At 41.0% G+C, this 22945-nt stretch overlaps 2 protein-coding genes across 2 annotated transcripts; one reads left to right on the top strand and one right to left on the bottom strand.

The window, feature by feature from the left end:
* Window positions 1-1633: 1633 nt before the first annotated feature.
* On the top strand, window positions 1634-22915 carry aldh1l1 (aldehyde dehydrogenase 1 family, member L1). The gene is made up of 23 exons (XM_058631272.1): window positions 1634-1767; window positions 4207-4347; window positions 5393-5627; window positions 5705-5870; window positions 7946-8047; window positions 8310-8399; window positions 8543-8680; window positions 16399-16524; window positions 16612-16703; window positions 17026-17173; window positions 17264-17383; window positions 17572-17699; window positions 18858-19008; window positions 19156-19226; window positions 19503-19608; window positions 19756-19843; window positions 20036-20129; window positions 20225-20324; window positions 20770-20868; window positions 21756-21921; window positions 22019-22124; window positions 22258-22457; window positions 22621-22915. The coding sequence occupies exons 2-23, from the start codon at window positions 4221-4223 to the stop codon at window positions 22674-22676; spliced, it is 2709 nt and encodes a 902-aa protein (XP_058487255.1). The 5' UTR covers window positions 1634-1767; window positions 4207-4220; the 3' UTR covers window positions 22677-22915.
* On the bottom strand, window positions 8743-15150 carry LOC131460634 (zinc finger protein 287-like). Its single transcript, XM_058631273.1, has 2 exons — window positions 14897-15150; window positions 8743-10402 (listed from the first exon to the last, which is right to left on the bottom strand). Exons 1-2 carry the CDS (start codon window positions 15093-15095, stop codon window positions 9618-9620), a joined length of 984 nt encoding a protein of 327 aa, XP_058487256.1. The 5' UTR covers window positions 15096-15150; the 3' UTR covers window positions 8743-9617.
* Window positions 22916-22945: the final 30 nt, after the last annotated feature.

Genomic DNA, 22945 nt, shown 5'->3' with positions numbered 1-22945 from the left:
AGACGAACCAAATTGCTTCTACTGCACTCTCTGATTTGCATTGTTACCACGGAGTAAACATTGGCCACATCAGAACGCAGCATTGGTTACATGTTAACACAGTTTTGACCTGAAGCCAATTAAGACAAGAAGTTGACATTCTTACATAATATACAGGCTGATCAAACCATTCTAAAACAAATGGTGGAAATAGTAGAAACAATTACTACAGCCACATAAAAAGAAACACCATCTGCGCCCATACAGTTGCAGCTTTTGGTCTGATGCATTAATTGCCGACTGTATTTAAAACAGGCTCCTCCCACATGGTAACTTAAAACCACAGAACATTTAATTCATACAACTGACAATGACAAATACAGTGAAACACTGTTTTATGTACATCTGGAGCAAACACGCCAATCTTAGCTTTCACAAGCTTGTTTTGTCCTTGTATCAACTTCTCAATTATTTCCTAAAACATTTCCTAGTTAGACCAATTGCACTATTGGATACATTAAGAATACAGACTAAGTTACACTGGAACATATCTGATGTTCTCAACAGTAGCATCAACCAAATCTGCTTTAAGGTCAAAGTTTGTTTACACAGTCCATTTACAAAGCAACCTCTGTTGTTCGAGTAAATAATTAAAACACAATATAACGACACCAACTCAATGAAACAAAAGGAAGAATGTTCTTGATGGAGAATGAGTTTGCAGTTTTCTTATTCATTTTATATGATTGTCAAACTGCAAAAGTGTGGCTATAAACTTTATACTGTCCCCACTTTAAAGTAGGTTAAAGTAGGTTTGTTTGTTGTGTAGTTACTCTTTTGTCTATGAGGTGTGATGATGTTTTACTGTGAATGAGTGAATTTATCATTACAGAGATAACAGCTCAACAGCTGCACAATCATGCAACATTTAATCATTCAGCTCTTCTGTGAGTCATCATATGTCATTGTTATCTTGCTGCTTTTAATTATACAGTGGATCAGAGTCTGCCCACTAAGCGGACTAAGCACTTGAACCGCTCTACTTTTCACTGTTTACTCTTATTTTATCTTATGTACTGTTATTTTAAATTATTTGAATGTGTTTTTTATTGTGATTTTAGGTCTTAGTGTAACCAGTGTCGTCCGTAATTGTAATTGGTGAGCCAAAGACACCTCTTTTTGTGGACAATAAAGACTCATTCTATTCAATTCTATTCTATGATATTCTATATGTGATTAGCTTGACAATTTGATTGATTCAGAACACATTGTAAAGTTGTGACTGGCTCTGAAATAAAGTTAGTTTTCTCAGATTTGTGGTGTCTTTCCATTCCCCTGCCCAGAGAAGTTTTGTTTAACAATATAATGCGGGAATGACACGTACAGGTTTTTATGTTGCTGTTTAAAGATCTAATCATTGAATCCCTTATAAAGCTGCATATTTTGGTCAAACTTTGGATCAAGAGCAGAATTGGATGAATTATTTATACCTTATTTGTATTTGTCGCCAGGTCCGACACAGAGTTGGATTCATATGTGAACAACACAGTCGATCAATGACGCTTTAACTGCATCATTTCATTGACAGGTGTGATCGGCTTGGACCTCCCCGCCGCCTCCTCCTCCCTCTCTCCGCCGTGCCGTCCAATCACCCTCCTGTGTTTGTATGTTACGTAAATGTGCCGCCTGCTCGTGTGGCCGAGGGGTGGAAATTAAAAAAGCCACCGTCCGAGTCCGCTCACTCTCTCTTTTCACGCTCGAACAAGAAAGCTGGGTCTCCAGACGAGGGTGAGCTCACAGTCTACTTTGTTTCCTTTAGCGTTTGTTCATGTGTTCACTTTGTTTGCATGATGCACAGAACTTGTCAGTCCGTTTATTACTCTTCTGACACACACGCACACACAGAGACACATGTCAAAATGGCTGCAGCAGTGCCTCTATAATAATGTGCCAGTATGCAAATGAAGGGGGGACTTGGTGGTACAGTTTCAGAACAGCTTAGCTCTGTGTGAACTTGGTGAATGAGCTGTCAAACGCTCGGAACGTGTCTGTGTCTCTGATTGGTCAACGCGTGAGGCAAGCGCTGCACCGACGGACGTCATTGGCTAGCAGAGCAGCCCCTCAACCCCTCCCTCCCCCCCCCCCCCCCCGTTCAGGATCAACAACCTGCCAGAGAGGCAGTCATGGTTACTCAGCACTGAAAGTATAGCTGCAAGTTTCAAAGAGTGCTGAGTGTAACTGAGGTGATACGAATATTACAGGAAAAAAAGTCATGACCACAGCAAGTAAAATGCTGTTTGTCCCTGTTTAAATAGTTTAAAAAAATCACCATTGCCTGCGTTTAAAAATACACTTACATCTGCTGAAAAAAAACCAAAAAGGAACTGTGATGCTAAACATGTACACATACTTTCCAAACTATGAGGTACAGATGTACGTAAATAATGTACAGATTGTGTTATCATGTTAGTTATTTTTTTATCCACCCCAATCATATACATAATTCAGGTGTGTTATATTGTGTTTTTTTTTTTTTTTTACAAGTTCTTTTATTGAAAGCGTCTTAAATATGAATGTGTCCTTGCTCCTCTGTGACAGGAAACTAACTTGTGGGTAAAACAGGTTGCCATCATTCCGAGGTGTAGGAAACACAGATTAACATTTTCTCTGGATTAATGACGTTGGGAATGTGGCTGTGTATGACTTATTTATACATCATATAGATAAGTCAAGTTGGTGTTATGTAACAAAGTCTACCTGTTGTGGCCTGTTGCCAGGAGGAAGAAAACTTTTCTCTCAGCAAAAGTTCTTTGTGAATGTTACAATTGTTCCATTCATTCTGTTATTACTTGTTAGGGCTTTGCTTGTTTTTTTTTTATGTTGCTTCTAATTTAAACAGAGGAATACAATATTCTTCTATTCTCTTTCTTCTTGTGAAGCACGTTGTAACATTGTTAAGAATACTGCTTTATGAATGCCAGTTTATTATTAAATAACAGAACAATGTGACAAGAGTTATTTGATAGCTTTGCAACACAGTTTTGATAACAACTAGTTATTCATTCATTCATACACATTCAGGAAGGGATTGTTTGTCACAGGACTGTTGGAAGATTGCAGTAGTTTAAGCCATGTGTAATAATAATAAACCAACAACTGAGAGTACATTGTGCCTGTGTTACATTTGCACAGCTATCTGGGCTCACTTTGCTCTTTGGACCTGGTCATACTACAATGAAACCACATAAAGCCGTTGCATAAAGTGTGAATGATGGTCATCGTGTAACGTCTCAGTGTTTGTGTCGAAGTGACCAAGCGACCCAAACACACAGAGCTTCATCTGAAATATGAAGAAATATGTGGTAACTGTGTGTTGACCGAATGAAGTCCAGCATACAGTATTGAAGCTTCAAGTAACCTTTAGTGATAAGGTCTGCAAACACATTGATACACTTTAGTTCTTTGACTGTGGCAAAACACGTGCAAGTATAAAAACTGCTGTGTTGTAGTTGACCAAACCATTATTCTGTTAAATTACTGAAATTGCAATTTGAAGCACTGCAATTAGCAGGCTGCAGTTTAGTCATTCTATTTGTAATATTTCTATCTTCTCTGCTAAAGAAAACATAAATATTTTTAAAGGTACAGTGTGTACAGTATGTAGCCTTAATAGTAGTTTATTTCAAACATGCAAACAATATACTGTATATCAATGAAATAAGCAACAATATAAAATAACATAAAGTGGATAATCAAAGACAACCTGAGAAAGTAAAACACAAAGATTTCATTTACATACCCTAAAACCCTGTTACCAGTGACAAAATATTCTCACTACTTATGTCATTGGTTTCATTAGAAGTTTTCTCTCCAGTCCAAAATGTGTCATAACCTAAGACAAGTTATCACAATACCTTCAAAACAGCCATGAGAGAGTCTCGAGTATGACAACAATAATACAAGGGGATATAAAAGTGGTTTTGAGTTCAGGTCGGGAGTTTACAACCACAATGTCATTTCAGTGTTATGAAAATGAAGTGTAACTGTGATGTAATCAGCTGTTCTAAGGGGCAATAAGGCAATAAGACTATGGTAAAGCCATAAAACCCCTCACATTGTATGGGCGGCAGTGTTGTTCCATATACTCTGTGATCCATATACGTTGAATGTTTATACTACCTGCAGTTATGTTGTCTGTTGACGGTGGTGTGTGTTCATGTTCCACAGTGAACAGTGTGAGGATGAAGATTGCAGTGATCGGTCAGAGCCTGTTTGGCCAGGAGGTGTACACGGAGCTCAAGAAGGACGGTCACACCATCGTGGGAGTGTTTACCATCCCAGACAAGGACGGCAAGGCTGACCCACTGGGTGAGACCATCACTGAGTGGGAGCTGCACACTGAGCTGTGCCACACACAATCACAGTTAGAGGGTTATGTGTTCCAGGGCAACAACTTTCTGAACAGATGGCAGTGTACTGTAGATCCTTGTAACAGCTGCAGGATTTGTAAATATGGTGGAAAATTGAAGTGGGAAGATTCTTATTTCTTATAAAACCTTCCTCATGCTCACTATATTATCAGCATCAGATACAGTATGCTTCTTTAGTTCCGGAAGTAGAGACACTTTGAGGACAGGTTTCCCTTGTTGTGAATTAGAATGAGTTATTTTTACGTCAGGGTTAGTCTCTGCATTTAACCCATGCTTAATACACAAAAGTAGTGAACACACACTAGCTGGGAGCAGTGGGCAGCACTGCCTGCAACCCTCCGGTTACAAGCTGAAGTCATAATAGGACCAAATAACAGTAGTTTACCACTCCGGTGCTCTAAACTCTAAAAAGTTAGTAACTCGTGTTGTGTGCATCATCATACTCACTGTTCTGAATATTGCTACAGCTATTTTGTTGTCAGCAGACAGTGAATCATCGCAAACTGACACCAAACTAAGGGAGGCTCCATCGGTCATCGGATGTGTCAACATGAACATGCTGTGTTCAAAAAATTTTTTTTAGTGTTTTCATGAGACAAGCACATTTGTGCTCAATTGCATTTCAACCCATGTCCCTACCACTTAGTCCTACCCCTCTCGTTTGTGAGTAGAGGCATGACGTAAAAGGGCTAACTGGCCATTCAAATGGAGATTTTCTAGGGTCACACTTCAAATGAAACTTTTCCCGGATTAACCAAATTCAAGGAAACTTAAGTTACTGATATAAAGAACTAAATAAATAACTGACATCTCCAGTCTGCTTATGTGATGATATGTCACTTTTAGAAGGGGTGTCCCATAATGTAGGACTAGATTTGAACCACTTGAGCCAATGGTCTGCGTTTGTTTTGGTCTTACATGTCGGCTGTCTGTTTTGCATTTTGTACCTTGTGAGAGTTTGATGATCCTGTATTTTTCCACAGCCACTGAGGCGGAGAAGGATGGCGTAGCTGTTTTCAAGTTCCCCCGCTGGCGTGTGAAGGGCCAGGCCATCCCAGAGGTGGTGAATCAGTACAAGGCCACCGGTGCTGAGCTCAATGTCCTGCCCTTCTGCTCTCAGTTTATCCCCATGGAGGTCATTGACCACCCCAAACATGGCTCCATCATCTACCACCCCTCCCTGCTGCCTCGTCACAGAGGGGCCTCTGCTATCAACTGGTGAGTGATGTCCCTGGTCTTCATTGGGTTTTGTTGTGACACATCCACTCTCTTATCTGTTGTCTCTGGGCCCACAGGACCCTGATCCATGGTGACAAAAAGGGTGGGTTCACTGTGTTCTGGGCTGATGAGGGACTGGATACTGGACCAATTCTGCTGAAGAGGGAGTGTGATGTTGAACCCAATGACACCGTCAACACAATCTACAAGAGATTTCTCTTCCCCGAGGGCGTCAAAGGCACAGTAAGTGTGGCGAGGGTGTTGTGGGTGGAAATAACACAAGTTAAGTTAAGGTTGTGTGGGCTGAGCTTGCTGCATGAATGAAGTGGAAAGTTTTACAACACATTTGAGTCATGAAAATGATGCAAAATCCAAAAGAAATTGATACCTCACAGTGAAACTTCCTTAGAGGTCAAAGTCGGTCATTTGCAACAAACGGATGTGGGTGGAGTGGCTCAGGGGTTAAGACCAGTACCCTGCGTGCAAAAGACATCATGGTCACAATGGTTGCAAGTTCGTCTCCACCTCTGGCTGATTGTACTCAATTCCATTGTAAGTCGCTTTGGATGAAAGCGTCTGCTAAATGACATGTAATGTAACTGAGATATAGCAAAATAAATGATAGATGATTGTATGTTCAAAGATGGGTGGATGGATGTACTGAATTGATCCCAAAACTGTGAAATTGCTGGGTTAAAGCAGCACGGCATCAAAAAGTAAAAATGTCAGATCATATCCCACAAGCTAAACAACTAGAACTCATAATAATATTAATATGACACTTAATATAATCCAGAGGATCACTCAGCTTCAGCTTTGTCTCACATGCTGCACTTTTACACTTTCATTCATAACTTTAATTTGACACCCTGATCTCACACTTGTGACACTGTGACGTCATATGAACATTGCACAGCTAACATTAGCCAACTGGTACCTATTTACACAGCAGGCCTGGAGCAACATTGGTATTCATGTGCAATCATGTGGAAATCTGATAGTCATTCTACTTTTAGCTCAGGTGAGGGGGGGAAAAAGTGCCTCTATTTACTTGCTTACTGTCTTCTGCTGCCTGGTGCAGAACACAGAGTTCACAGTGGCTTTATTACTCACATGTCTTTTGTTAGTGTGAATGCCAAATTATGTTTTTAACTAGTCTAACTGTCGGTGTTTATGTCTGCATGTGTGTCAATGACAGCAAATAAATAGGTAAGAGAGAGGCATTGTGAATCATGATGCTGCACACCATGCTGCTGTTATGTGAAATAAGATTGTAAAAAACTAATTATGTGGCAGTGGAGCCACATGTGGATACTTTTTGGGGAAACAAAATAAAAACAAACCTGGTTAATCTCATAATTCTTTGACTCCTGTGTCAAAGTCCTGCTGCTGTTGTTGTTATTGTTGCTGATCCCTTCAGCTACACCAGCCTCCTCTTTATGTGACCTTTGTCTCTAGTGCACACTCCCCTGTGTGTCACCCCACTCTATGATGTCAGCAGTGTAGACTTCACTGAACATGTAACTACAGATTATTATAAGTTGTTTGCACAGGTCAGCCTGTATGTGATGCTATCTTTTACATGATAGTTCAGTTTAAATTTTATTTTCACCTTTTTTTGCAATTTTAGCCATAGCTTGAATATTCTTTTACACTCAAAACTTGAATTTATGATGTAAACATAAAGCATGCAGTCAATTTATCGATTTTTTTTAAAATATATATATTGTTGCATTATTGGAAGCATGTGTTTTGAATTACTCAGCAGTAGGGAGGGGACAATATGAAAATGTTAGGTCCTGACCAAAACAATTGTGATTCACACTATTGCAATTTTGCAAGAATAAACTACTTAAATGGCTGAAATATCACTTTACTTAAGACAAAAAATACAGTTTATGTATCTCAGATTAATAAAGTGAAGGGCCACATTTGACAGTGCACATTTTCAATCCCCGATCTCTTTTTTTATGCAACTTATGCATAATGACGTTCACATTTTTACATTTAAAAACATGAGGATTTAAGGTAACCTGTAACAAACTGAAATATGAAGCCCTGTACAAGAACCATCCTTCACAACATATCCACATCTGAGGTCAAAGTCAAATTTGTTTTGCCTTCATTATGCTGATGCAACAGTAGGAACTGAAACATTGACAGTGTGTAAGTAAGAAGTAGATTACTTTATTGTTTTTTCTTCAGATCCAATGCCGACCATTTCCCAACAAGATAAACACCATGATGACAAAGTCCACAGAGATTGCATCAGTGTTTTTTGCTTCTGCAAAAATTGAACTGCATTGTTCTGGTTGCAGGTGGAGGCAGTGAGGCTGATTGCAGAGGGGAAAGCCCCGAAGATCACGCAGCCACTGGAGGGAGCCACATACGAGTGCATCCAGAAGAAAGACAATGCTAAGGTAACACTCACACCATAACTTAAACTAAAAAAAACCTGTCTCACAACTTCCCACGACTTTATAAATGGTCTCGTTTATCATGAAAAACATGTTAGTTTTGTAGAGAGTTGGTGTAATTTGAGTAATTTGAGTAACACAGTTACAAGTTTTGTCAGTCATGTACTGCTCAATGAAACATGAAGAGCAAAAAGTCTGTGTTCATTCAGGTTATCGTGTGCTACATCTGAAGATCTAACAATCCAAGTTTGTCTCTGTTTGACAGATTGACTGGAACCAGCCTGCTGAGGCTCTTCACAACTGGATCAGAGGAAACGACAAAGTGCCCGGTGCCTGGGCAGAGGTGGATGGCCAGGTAACAGCACGCTGTCCCTCACTAAAAAAACCTCCACTAAAGACTTATTTTATAATTCTTTACTCATCCTAAACTGAATAAATGTTTAACATACAGTACATAATGACAGGTTAAGTCATGCTGTCCTGTGTCTGCTCCAGTAGAAAGTGACGTTTTATGGTTCCTCGCTGCTGGATTCAGGCTCCACAGCCAGTGGTCAGCCGCTGGAAATCCCTGGAGCCAGTCGACCCGGCATCGTCACCAAGGCAGGCCTGGTCCTGTTTGGCAACGATGGCAAGACGGTACGTCGGCCTCTCAAAGATGGGTTGTCAAAATACACACACTGGCACACAGCTTAACACAAGGTAAACGCTTTATATTTCCATGTTCACATCACTTGTTTACAACAGGTTTTTAATATGACTGAGCTTTGGCAAAAGAAAAGGAAAAACACAACATATATATTCTATATATAGATATATATATATAGATGACCGGACTGACTGGACATTAGCAATGAACAACTAAATGTATACAGTCTTTTTAAAATAGTGATCTTTAAGCCACACAGCAAACAAAGAGTCACATGACTTAATACTTAACTGATTGTACATGTGAGAGTCTCTGCAAGGGCTGCTAATTTAACCTCACCACCAAAATTAACCTTAGGTGCTTCGCATGGAAATCTATTTAGTCCCAATCTCGTCATGTCTGTGCATTTAAAACTTAAATGACTTTGCATTGCGTTAAGGCCAAACTCTCAAGTTCAATAATTCTCGTACGAGTACCTCCGAAGCAAATTATCACATTGCACTATATTATTATATGTAAGTCTATTGTTCACCATGTTTCTATAGAAGCTTAGGATGGACTCTAGAGAGCTTCTTTCATGTGTTTGTGCTCTCCACACTCACCATCAGGTTTGCTTGCAGCCTCCATGTTAAGCCACTCACCTCTCATTAAAACGAGTAGTATCATTCTTCTCTGATTCACATAAATATATATAGTATTTATATACAGTATTTACAATAACTGACAGTAATAGAATAATGTTTTCATTTAACAATACTTTTAGACTGTATTTTACTAATATAAAGTTGTTTGAGAAGACACTTGAAGTCTGGTTTCATAGGAATTGAAATAAAAAGATGGCATTAGAACACTGATACAAGCCCCGAGCCCTATACTCTACTCAGGTTTTAGACTATAAGCAAAGTGGCTCATGAATGTCCGATTCTCTCAGGCCACACTCTGACTTGTGGACAATTTGACGCCGTGAACCTTTCGCATGTGCGTCTTCATCAGGAGCCTCTCTGTGAATAACTCGTCACAGTCCTCACATTTGTACGGTCTCTCCTCTTTGTGTTTGGCTAAAACGTGTTTCCTCAGCGTGGAGCCTCTGTTGAAGGACTTGCCGCAGATGTGGCAGCTGAACGGCTTCTCGCCCGTGTGAGTCCGTATATGTTCCGTCATGTGTCCTTTCAGTTTGAAACTCTTGCCGCAGAAGTGGCAGCTGTAGGGTCTCTCTCCCGTGTGCACTCTCATGTGGTTCTGCAGGTTGCTCTGGCAGGGAATGTGCTTGCCACATATGTGGCAGTCAAAGTTGCCCTTGCTGTCATTTGACTTGCTTTCGTGCGTCTTGAGGTGCCACGTGAGCACGTTCTTTTTGGTAAATATGAAGTTGCAAACGTGGCAGCGGTACAGTGTGGTGCTAGTCTTCTCCTCAGAATGCTCTGGATCCTCTTCAGTCGTTTGCTGTTGCTCTCTGCTCTCCTCAGCTGCTCTGCAGTCCTCCAGCTGCTGCACTGTTTTGATGAGCTCTTTCGTTAAAGCATCCCCATCGTCGCTGTCCTCTGCTGACGGCTGATCCCCAAACCCATTGATCCACAGCTCCTCCCTCTGCACCTCCTGCTCCTCTTTAACGTGAGAGGGCCCTGGCTCATCCTGGTCCACACTTGGGCTCCACTCCTGCTGTGAAGGGTCACTCTCCTCCAGTGATGAAGGCCCAATTGGCAATTTGGCATCTGCAAAGATGTAAAGAAAAATTCATTACTCATGCGACGTGGTGTTCCTGTAAATCCACACGCTTCCTGTCTTACCTTTGAGATAGTTTCTCACAAGCTGTATTTTGATGAGGGACAAATTAGTCAAAAGTAATGATGAGATGTATGCAGATATATGTGTTTGTATATGTTACATCAAAATATAATGTGTGACATCATGGACACAAAACAAGACAGAAGAAGAAAAACAACTCCATAGCGTATCCATAGGTTATTATTCAGCAGATTTCACTTTGGTTGCTCTTTAAGTCACTTGTTTAGATGATCCGATTGATGAAATAAATTTAGTACTGTTCCAAGTTTTAAAGGGTAAGTATAACAAAATATTAATGCTAACTGCTATACTAGTGGCTGGAAGATACATGGACATTGTAGTCTTGCATTGGAAATGGCACATTTCTGACAAAAACTGAAATTGGCATGTTCGCCCAGGTCTTATATTCGCCCATTAAAGCCAAAACCTGGTTGCCTTAAAACATGTTTAAACCAGGGATTTTACAGGTTTTCTGACCAGTGGGAATGGGGTAACGGTCTCAAGACTCTGACAGTAAATAATTACTTATTCCCAATTAAAACCAACTGATAGGGAGGGACTTGTTGCCATAATAATTGGTGTTTAGAGTAACAAATTGTGATAAAGAGGTGTTGCAGCTATGACACAGCTAAAGCTTACCACCACTGTGGCTTATATCGGCAATGTTAGCGTGACGTTTCTGAGGAAGAGGATAACGATGATGAGACCATTTCTGGACTGTATATTTGAGCCGAGAAACACAGGTTTTTTTCACGCGATGAACTTGATTGGATGCAAATTATTACACTCCTATACTATACTGATGGTGTCATATGAAGCAACATATACAAGATTAAAAGACTAAAATGTTGATGTTTTATGCAATGAATGTCATGAAGCTGCTAGTATATTTGCAGTCGGAATTGATATTAGCTCTTATTCGCCATTATCGCACACTTTCAAATGGTGCGAATATCCTCCCATCTAAGGTGCTCAGAGCACTGTGTATTACTTTAAATATGTTCACAAGGACTGCAGCCAACCAAAACCGAAACCCACTCTACCTACTCTTCAACTACTCGTCTTGTTGCAGATGGAGGAAAAAGTCTCACTTTCATTGACTCTGAACAATGATACTGTTCTGTCTGAACACAACATTAACCCAATGTTACCATACCCTGTTGTTTACAGGTTAGTGCCATTCTAAAATCAGTATACTAATGTCCTGCAGGTGACTTACTGTAAAGCACAACTGGAACATTCGCATTCAAATTCAATTATACAACACTCACTGGTCTACACTTTGTTTGGAAAACATGTTTCACAAATAATGTGCACAAATGCACTACAAAAGAATGAAGTCTACAAGTAGTTGCATGTACAGCACTTATTATTATTGCACTTTATTTACAACATTTAAGTGTTTTACGGGATCAGCATTTGTAAAAAGTGGAAAAATGAAGTCATCGTAATAGTCTGTCGTATCAGATTTGTAGAATTCACTACCCCTGTTCTGCTGAGAACATTTGACCTCACACACAAGCAGCATGTCACACAGAGTAGATGACGTAGTGTGCCGTCTTCATGTGCTGTTTGAGCCTGACAAGCCGAGGGCAGCGATGGTCGCACAGCAGGCACTTGAACGGCAAACTCTCCTTGTGCATGTTCCTCACATGCTTGCTCATATTTGTAGATCGGGCAAAATGTTTCCCACAGATGAAGCAGTTGAATGGCTTTTCCCCAGTGTGAGTGCGTAAGTGATCTTTCAAGTGACCTTTGAGTCTAAGACTGGTACCACAAACATGACAGACATATGGTCTCTCGTGGGTGTGCGTTTTCTGATGAAAGATCATTTGACCTTTGCTGCCTGTTGTTGTACCACAAACAAAGTGGGTGGACTCATTGGTAGGATTTGGTAGAGCTCCAGCTGTTGGAGTCGCTCCAAAAGACGATAACGGCTGGTCATGTTGTGAAGGCATCTCATACTTTGTGTGCTCTCTGACTGTGACCGCTTGCATGAGGCTGTCTGGCATCTGATTTTCCTTGTACTCTTGAACTGTGACAACTTGAGTCGGTGAGTCCGTGAAGCTGTTATCCAGATGTGCAGTTATCTCCACCGACCTGCTCCGAAGCCCAGCCTCTTCCATTTTATGGTGCAGGATGGACGACGACTCTTTGGCGTTACTGTGATCTGGACACTCCGTCTTTATCTGCTGCCCCTCCTGTGTTGGTGAGGGCAAATCGATCTGCCTTGAATCTGTAACAGTGGATAGGAAAATGTTTTTTTTTCTCTTTTCCATAGCAGCCAGAAAAAATGAATCACTTCTCAGAGTGAAAGATCCACAGCAATGTCTCTCATCCCAACAGCAGCAAAGAAAACCAAGTTATGGTTTGACAATCAGTGACTAAAACCAAACGCATAATTACTGCATTAACTGTAGTATTATGACACTTAAGCACTGGTGTAGAGGCAGAAATCCTTGATGCTGTGTGCTAGCTGTGATGTGTTTTTAGGTTCAACTCTGTGATCAAAGCTTTGTTTGCTTTTTGAAGAAAAAATGTTAGTACATTTGAGACTTAAACTGAAGAACAAAATACACCAGTTTCTCTTTTGTAAACTTATGTCAGACAAAAAAAAATAGACAGAAAAAGGGTTGCTTTTTCTTCCAATTCCCATAGGTCTCTGATTTGATTTTCCTTTGGTCACTTTGCGACACACACACACACTGTAATTAAGCATTTATCGAGAAGCCAGCTGTACCACACCTGGCAATCCTTCCAGAAATTTGACCAAAGCAGAAAGCAAAAATCTACAGAGCAGTTTGAAGCAACTGTGAGGAGGGAAGCAGAGAGAGCACTGTGAGTGATGAGTGGTTGGTCGTGTTGTCAAGGTATCTTGTACTCTGTGAACCCACGAGTGAGGCCATGTAGCACTACTTGCTCTCCAACTCTCACAGCTTGAGTCAGGCTGTGAGGCATCCGATGTTCCTTATACTCCCCAAACGTGACTCCTTGAGTCAGTGAGTCAGATCTCTCCTCAGACCTGCTCCACGGCTCAGTCTGTTCCATTTTAAGGGGCAGGATGAATGCCTCCTCCATGGCCTTACTTGAGCTTCTTCTGTGCAACAGTCAGTATTAATTAGCACCAGTTAGGTTTGAAATGTATTCAATTTAATGACCACATTAAGCTGGTGTGAGGTGTCCATATGTAAACTGAGACATGTCTGAAGTAAATACCAAGCCATATACATCAGAGCTTTCAGAACCAGGTGTTGTGCCGAGTTAAAAGTTTATGTAAGCATTATTTACAAGACAGAAAATCACAATGAAAATACAGTACACAGGGCTAACCAATGAAGTAGGTTATGATCCTATGATATGCAATTATACTTTGTCCCACAATCATGCTCCTTCAGAAACGCATTGAAATTGACGACTCATAACGGGTGATGATGATGTAGTTGCTCAGGGTCTGTCCTGAATCTACATCTGGTTTCACAGTTACCATAATGTACATCTTTTGCAAATATGCAGCATCCTCAATTCATGATGTTCACAAATTGATTCTTGATTTATATCTATATTAGTGCACTGCTTAAAAGTAAGTGGTTGTGCAGAATAGTGCCAACACAGGTCGTTCACCATCTGCCTCCAGGGAAGTCAATTAGTGTAATTATAAGGCAACGTACAGACGGCTCATACATTCTAGTGTGTAACATGCATGAAGGTTTAATGGCATTTTTGGAGGAGTAGCTTACTAACAAACAGGTGCAACATCCTTTCTGGGATGCAAAGGCCACCATAGTTCCCTGACACATCGGGGAAATAGAGGGGTAAGTGGTTACAGTTTGTTGTCACCGCTCACCATTAGATGTCAAATTCTACAGGACCTTTGATGCTTGACCTCTACAGTGACTGGGTTCAGTGGCTGTGGAGATTAATGACATAATAGACCCTCCTAAATGTTACACAGCGCACCTTAAGGACTGTTACTTTGTACAATAAGTCTAATAATAAAGAAAATACGAATAATTAATCCGTTTTGATCATGTTTAAGCAGGATTTTATGATTTCCCACATGTAATTTAAAAACAAAGTTTTATTTTGAAATTTAACCGGAATTGTAGTTCTAATTCAAGGGAACAGTAGATGGCGTTGCAGGTTTAAAGGAAACCTTGATAGTAAATAATAGTAAGCAAACAAAAAACATAACATAGTTATTCGTTTTCACGACGAATATTTGCAGCAAATTTGACATAATAAAATAAAAATATTATGAAAATGAACCGGAAACGTAGTTGAGGTTTATTTGCGTGGTTGACACACCCTTTGTCACTGGCTAATGAAACAGTGGTTAACAGTGCGTGCTATCTTAAATAATTCTACTTCGCACGGTGATTTATGACCTGCTTTAGAGAGTGGTGAGGAAACAGAGACTTAACCTGCTCTGCGCAGTCGTATCTCCGGCTTGTAGACCAGATCCAGCAGCCGCTGCAGCCTCTGGTTCTCCAGCTTTGTCCGGTACACTTCGTCCTGGTAGTCCGTTATTGTCTTTTCAACAAAGCCGTAGATGTCTAAGGCGGCAGCGGTTAATTTCTCCGTCAGAAAGACGTTGAATGTCTGAAGTGTCGCGGTGGCCATCGTGTGAACAGGTCCGTTTTGCTGTCGGATGGAAAGCTGTGTCTATTCCCTTCTGAGGATACAACACTAACCACGGCTACAGCGCCCTCCACTGTTCTGGACTGCATACTACACCTTACATATTCACACATACTCAAGTGTTGCCATTTCACATGCAGCAGGCCTGGCAGTCAATTTTTTTTTTTCATGTATAAATTAATAGTTATTCAAACATCAAATGCAATTGTATGTAGTGTATGAATGACTGTTTTCTCACTTTTCATTCTGGTATGTCTCTATAGAGCTCTGGTCATCACGTGAATCCAGTTTCAGTGCCTGTTTCAAGCCGTAAAAGTTCAGTGTTCACCAAGGCTGCAACAATTATTCGATTGATCGATTACTAAATGAATCATCAATTATTTAAAAAACATTTGATTATGGTTTTGAGGGGTTTCTGGTTTATTTGCTCCATATAACAAACTGAATCATTATGGTTTGTGGACAAAACAAGACATTTTAGAACATTGTTATTTCCAGGTTTTTTGGAAACACCAATCAACATTTTTCAAAATTTTCTGACAATTTACGGACTCAGTTAATCCAGAAAATAATCAACGGATTAATCAATTATGAAAATAATGATTAGTTGCAGCCCTAGTGTACACTATGTATGGAAACATTATTCCAGACCTGTAACAACTGCATCTTCAAATGTCTGATAAACCTTCCCTTGTTTTGCTGAGCGCTTACATGTTTAAAGCATGAAAAATACATGTTCATGTTTATGGATGTGACCAGTGCCATTTCCTGCCAAAATAGCATTGCTGGGGTTATGTGATTTCAACAATCTGAACTCTTTTGCTGTCTAGTCCTTGTGTTCACAACGCTTTGCTTGATTCCTGTGACAACTCCTTTTTGTAGTGTGCACGCTCAAGCGGCATAAGCAGTATAATATAAAGTCCCATTATATACACATCACAACTTGATAACTTTGTTTTAGTGATAATAAGACTATGTTCTCTAACATGTTAACAGGAATAAGTATGTAACATTCTTCCAGCAACTACTCATCATGTATAAACACAAAGCATAAAACAACACAACCACTAGATGGCCCTAAATGGGCTGATGAACAGATGTTTGCCAAGCATAAGTATTGTATAATTTATATCTGAAAATATAAATGATATAAAAAGAATAATAAAATATACAGTTGTGTGCCTTGTGTATGAATAATTGGAAAGATATTATCTAAAATCGTCTGTGGCGATGAGAAGACACACACTTTTAACACTTGTGATCGCTTCCTTCTGTGTGTCTGCAGCTGCTGGTGAAGAATCTGCAGTTTGAAGATGGGAAGATGATCGCTGCAGGACAGTACTTCAGCTCAGGGAGCAGCGCTGCTGTGGAGCTCACTGAGGAGGAGAAGGCCTTTGCTGAACAGATGAGGGTAGGTTGCGTTCTTTTACTTACTTAACACTGGCAGACAAAAATAGGAAGAATCCTCAGTTGTGTTGACGATGATGTTTCCTCACAGGCCGTGTGGCAGAGCATTCTCTCTAATGTGACTCAAATTGAAGACTCCACTGATTTCTTCAAGTCTGGTGCGACGTCAATGGATGTGGTCAGGTACAAGGGTTGCTCTTGTTGTGTTTTGTATTTTAGATTGACCTGAAACCATCAAAACCTTATTTCCCAGATCACAGATTACCACAAACATCCTAAAGTAATATGTGCAGTGGTTCAAGTTTTAGCACCCATGTCGTGGCATATTGTCCGTGTGCACAAGAACTGCAGCTGGGGTGAAGTTTCCAAAATGTACAATAGATAATTTCATCCTGCCATCCTTTTCCATTTCCTGCTGCTGCTGCTCTTTCTCTGTCTCCTACGCATTTCCTCTCCTCTCTACTCTCCTCCTCCTTTGTCACTCTGGTCCTGTGGCTGTCTTCAGGCTCGTGGAGGAGGTGAAGCTCCGGGCCAGTAACTGCCAGCTGCAGAATGAGGACATTTACATGAACACCACGTTCCAAGATTTCATTCAGATGTGCGTCAGGAAGCTCAGAGGGGAGGACGGTGAAGAAGAGCTCGTTGTTGACTATGTAAGTGCTACTTGAATTCACAGAGAACTGTGATGATAGGGGTGGAAGTCAGCGTGTTGGGTGTTGACGTTCACCGTTTCACTTCCTCAGGTGGAGAAGGACATCAACAATATGACAATAAAAATGCCTCATCAGCTGTTCATCAATGGGGAGTTTGTTGATTCAGAGGGAGGGAAGACCTACAAGACCATCAACCCCACTGATGGCTCAGTAAGTCACAAAACAATGACCAAACATTATATTTTAAAGTAAATCACACATTTATCAGGTCAGACAAAAAGAGAGAGCGTTTCTCTGGACTCCAGAGTTTCACACCGGGATTTAGTGACGTCACAGTCAGAAGGGGCTGCTTCTGTTGACGCCTGTTTGTCCCCCCTCTCCACTTGTCTGTCCTGCAGGTCATCTGTGAAGTGTCTCTGTCTCAAATAAGTGACGTGGACAAGGCAGTGGCTGCAGCTAAAGATGCCTTTGAAGAGGGAGAGTGGGGCAAAATGAACCCAAGGGACAGAGGCAGACTCATCTACAAGTCAGTATCTCTGAGAATGTGTTTTGTCATCAAACGGCTGATTTTGGCCCCCGTACAGACGTGGTTTTTATCATCCGACCTAAAAAACACCGTTAAGTACAACTGTTCACACGTGGCATTGATATGTTGTCTGGATGAGTCTCCTGGGACCACATGTGATATCACATCTGTGCACCATATGCAAATACACATTATATGTGTTAGCGAGAACACAATCTCCATTTTTTCTGACTGAGACTTTTATGTGAAGCACTTTATGTGTATGAAAAGTGCTATGAAAAATGTAGGAGATAACAACCTTAATAAAAATGTCAGGATATGATTTTATATTAGTAAAGAAATTAGTAAAACAATAGCTGGAAATGGTGACCCAACTAATAAAGTTTTATTTGATGTGGTAATCATTCATTAATTCCAATCAGAATCTCAAACCCATGCAGTTCAGATGTTGCAGAGTGTACATTTTGAAGAAATAACCCCAGAATATGTTTTTTAAAATCTTTTTATTGCACTTATAAAGCACTTAGGTTGTAAATGTAAGTGCTTTTGAGGGGAACACACACACTTCTTTCCCTCTGACACCTTTTAATAAACATAGGTCATAGCAGCTGTCATGTAGTGAGATAATATAGTTTTTCACACTATAGAAATGACCCGGGTTCGAGCCCCGGTTGGAACAAGGGCCTTTCTGCATGGAGTTTGCATGTTCTCCCCGTGTGTGCGTGGGTTCTCTCCGGGTTCTCCGGCTTCCTCCCACAGTCCAAAAACATGCAGTGTGGGGATAGGTAAATTGGACAATCTAAATTGACCATAGGAGTGAGTGTGAGAGTGAATGGTTGTTCGTCTCTATCTGTGTGTGGCCCTGCGATGGACTGGCGAACTGTCCAGGGTGTACCCCGCCTATCGCCCGATGTAGCTGCGATTGGCACAGCACCCCCCGCGACCCTCTGGCAGAGGATAAAGCGGTAGATGATGACTGACTGACACTATAGAAATGAAAAATGTGTTATTTTTTTATTTTTTATTTTTTTTGCCAGTGTCAGTCTGATCAGCTTCATTTGTGCCATAAGCAAAAGTAAAAGCTAACTGACGTCATATCGTCTGACTGTGTCGAGCATGTTTAGTGACATTAGTGACCCTCTGCCTCCTTGTGCACAGGCTTGCTGACCTGATGGAGCAGCACCAGGAGGAGCTGGCCACCATCGAAGCGATTGACTCTGGAGCCGTTTACACACTGGCCCTCAAGACTCATGTGGGCATGTCCATCCAGACCTTCCGCTACTTCGCTGGCTGGTGTGATAAGATCCAAGTATGAAATGAGCTTTTACAGCCCGTCGGTGGTGTCACTCATTATATGAGATGAGCGTTTGATAAATGAGCAACAATAATGTCTAAGAAACATTTAATAAACAACAGAAAACTGCAATATTTGTGAAAATGAACGATCTTTTCACAGGGCAGCACCATCCCTATCAACCAGGCCAGGCCCAACCGTAATCTCACCTTTACCAAGAAGGAGCCGATAGGGTGAGAATAATCAGACTCCTTTTCACATGTTAAGTTGATAGAAAATCATTACATTACATTTTTATGCTTCATAAATATAGAACTTAGATTTTAACCATATGCTGAGAATGTACAGGATGCATTTTTTCATATTCATCAATATTTGTCCTGTTACACCAGTGAGGAAATAAATGATTTAATTATTTTCATTGACACTTATATTATTATTATTCCTGATATTATGTAAATAAATGAATTAGGAGAGACGGATAAATATCCGCCTTTGTCTCCTGTCAGTGTGTGTGCCATCGTGATTCCCTGGAACTACCCTCTGATGATGCTGGCCTGGAAGACAGCAGCCTGCCTCGCAGCTGGAAACACAATCGTCCTCAAACCTGCTCAGGTCAGCCAGATTCTGCCCAGACGGGAGTGAAATGAAGAGCTGAGAAATAAAATAATACAAATGAATTACAAATAACACCAGAAACAGAGACATAATACAAGGAACAGATCAGAACATTGTAGCCACTGTAATAAAGTTTGTTTGCAGGTGACTCCACTGACGGCGCTGAAGTTCGCTGAGTTGGCAGCGAGGGCTGGACTCCCCAAGGGTGTCATTAATATCCTGCCTGGATCAGGTAAGAGTCCACACAGTCGGCCTGGTTGAACAGCCAGTGAGTTTAATGGTAGTTCTGTTCTGAAATCCTTCCCAGATTAACTGCTCACCTCAAACACATGCAGCTCATCAAAGTGTGAAAACCTCTGGCTTCCTTGTGAAGCATCACTATGAGCTGTGTGAGTTCTTATTAAACTTGTGTGTTGTGTTTTAGGTGTTCTGGTGGGTCAGCGCATGTGTGACCATCCTGACGTTCGCAAGCTGGGCTTCACGGGTTCCACTGAGATTGGTAAACACATCATGAGGAGGTGAGAGGCGAAGTGCATTTACAAACCCCCCATTCAGGATTAGTTTAACTCTAACAATTAAACTTGTTACTGTGCCCCTCACTGTCCATCTAAAGCTGCGCGGTCAGTAATGTGAAGAAAGTCTCTTTGGAGCTTGGAGGAAAGTCGCCTCTCATCATCTTCAGTGACTGTGACATGGACAAGGCTGTGCGCATGGTAAGTTCATACACATGAAGACTCACTGGAACAGATGACAGAGCTGTTTACCAACACCGAGTTAACTGAAAACAAAAATGAGTCCAATGCTGGGCCACTAGGTGGTACTAAAGTTTAAAGTGACAATGTTGAAAACCTGAAAAGAACATAATGAGCATGCAGTGTGTTCGCGGAGCAACAGTGGATATGCACAAAACTGTGACATCATCATTTCCCAGTAAATGCAACATATCCACATTATTTTGAACATCATTTATTTTGATGAGAAATAATAATTAGTGGTTCTGCATTTCTACACACTCCCTCTTTATCTTTCACACCCACGCCATCCTGTCAAATAAAGGCTTAACAGTCAAAAAGACAAATTAGGATGTTGCAGTTTTAAGTAGCTCTGGAGTCTAAAGTGCTATGATAATATAAACATCTGTGTGTGTGTGTTTTCCAGGGCATGAGCTCAGTGTTCTTCAATAAGGGAGAGAACTGCATCGCCGCTGGCAGACTGTTTCTTGAAGACACCATTCACGACCAGTTTGTGGCAAAAGTGGTATGTATATCTTTACTCTGACTGCACACACACTCCATCGTTCGCATTGATTTAATCCACAAATCTGAACTCAGCAACTCAGCTTGCTCTCGACCTTTGATTCATTTCAGCTCTAACTATAACTTCAGTAGGACCAGAGTGGCCTTAAGATCCCCATCCCTGACTTATACCCAGAAGCCAGTACACAGGAGAATAAGACAGTATATGTATTTCTTTGGACTGATGATGAGATGATGCTCTGTCAGCTTAAAAAAATGCATACCTTTAATGGTAACGCTGAACTGGCTTATGCGCCTAATGGAGTGTTGGTCTGACTTCGAGAGATTTGATATTGTAAATATCAGCGTGACCCAACATTACCTGGGTTACACAAGGATCAATCTGTCTAGAGTAGTGTTATCAGTCTTCCTGAATACTTTATGCCACTGAAAATTGTTTTCCCCTGGCTGTATAAATCAGCCAGCTGGCAAAAAAAAAACACTTACTAAAATATTTGACATTTTTGAAAGAAATGCCAAAAAAGCTGAACCACAAACATTATATATCATCGTAACAGACTACTGATTCTGAAGTGTGTCCTCAGTTCCCTCACTTATTTATATATTGATTTATTTAAAGAAAAATCTCAGAGTATGTCAGGGTCGGAGCCCCCAGTTCTTCCTCTCTATCACCTCCCAACAGTTTTCTCTCTGTTGAAGCCGATCTTGTCTCATGCATCTGGGTCAGCTACTGACGTAAAGTCAACACCATTCAACTGTTGACAGCTGTCCTCAGCTGCCTGCACATACTCACATTCAACGGCTTAAAAATGTAAAGGAACCACTTCATCAAAAACTATTTTCTCACTTTTGATGACTGGCCTCTGAAGTTTGGATGTTCTTTATCAGGTTGAGGAGGTGAAAAAGATGAAGATCGGTGACCCGCTGGACCGCTCCACTGACCACGGGCCTCAGAACCACAAAGCCCACCTGGACAAACTGGTGGAATACTGTCAGACTGGCATCAAGGAGGGAGCCACCCTGATATGTGGTGGCAAACAGGTTGAGCGACCAGGTGAGACGACAAGAGAGTGACATTATCGAGAAATGCACATCTATGTATGACATACAGAACGTGTGCTATCTTCTTCTTCCTTTGTGTTTTCTTCCAGGTTTCTTCTTTGAACCCACAGTGTTCACTGATGTGCAAGACCACATGTACATGGCCAAAGAGGAGTCGTTCGGCCCTGTCATGATCATTTCCAAGTTCAAGGGAAAGTAAGACCACCCTTTATTTTGAAACTACTCGTATCCCCATTTTTCTGGGTCTTTTGTCCATAAACTGAGAATTTACTGGCATCATATTCTCATTCTGCCACCGTCCTGTCTCCTCTCTGTCCTTGTGTCTCAGTGAAGTGGACGATGTCCTTAAAAGGGCCAATGCTACAGAGTACGGCCTGGCGTCGGGTGTTTTCACACGGGACATCAGCAAAGCTCTCTACGTCAGTGAAAGACTCAACGCTGGCACAGTATTTGTCAACACCTACAACAAGACTGATGTGGCTGCACCTTTTGGAGGCTTTAAACAGTCTGGATTTGGCAAAGACCTGGGTAAGAGAAACTGCTGCAGGGGACCACTGTGGTTCTGTAGATAAAGTCGGACTTCTCTCGTCTATATTCTGATGTGTTCTTGGATAAAACACTTAACCACAAACCCCCAAACAAGTAAGCACTAATTGCACTGATTTTTCATCTTACTGTGTTGAAACAACAGGACAAGAGGCTCTGAATGAATACCTGAAGACAAAGGCAGTGACCATAGAGTATTAGGAGGACAGCAGCGTCCTGTGCACACTGAGGAGGAGACATGCGATGTAACCATAGTGACATGAGTTCAGACCTGTCCTGCACTACAGCTCGTTCCTTCACTACTGACTACTGATTGTTTGAGTGAAAGCCTTAAAATGTGCGTTTGTAATATGGCTTACATTAGGTCATGAATGTTTCCAGAAATGTAACATTTCTAATCATTTTTACTTATCAATAAATAAAAATTGCTGAGCACTGAACACTGCTGTGGACCTGTCAGATTTTTCTCA

This window comes from Solea solea, chromosome 6 (genome assembly GCF_958295425.1).
Source record: "Solea solea chromosome 6, fSolSol10.1, whole genome shotgun sequence".
NCBI classification, from domain to species: Eukaryota; Metazoa; Chordata; class Actinopteri; order Pleuronectiformes; family Soleidae; genus Solea; species Solea solea.
This window is presented reverse-complemented; position numbering and strand designations above follow the sequence as displayed.

Bases quoted from the DNA above. Each gene is read 5' to 3' on its own strand.
- aldh1l1 (XM_058631272.1), top strand. From the start codon at position 4,221: ATGAAGATTGCAGTGATCGGTCAGAGCCTGTTTGGCCAGGAGGTGTAC. The intron at 4,348-5,392 runs GTGAGACCATCA...ATTTTTCCACAG, and splicing joins CGGCAAGGCTGACCCACTGG to CCACTGAGGCGGAGAAGGAT. The intron at 19,609-19,755 runs GTCAGCCAGATT...GTTTGTTTGCAG, and splicing joins TCGTCCTCAAACCTGCTCAG to GTGACTCCACTGACGGCGCT.
- LOC131460634 (XM_058631273.1), bottom strand. From the start codon at position 15,095: ATGGCCACCGCGACACTTCAGACATTCAACGTCTTTCTGACGGAGAAA. The intron at 10,403-14,896 runs GTTAAGTCTCTG...ACATCTTTGCAG, and splicing joins GATACGACTGCGCAGAGCAG to ATGCCAAATTGCCAATTGGG.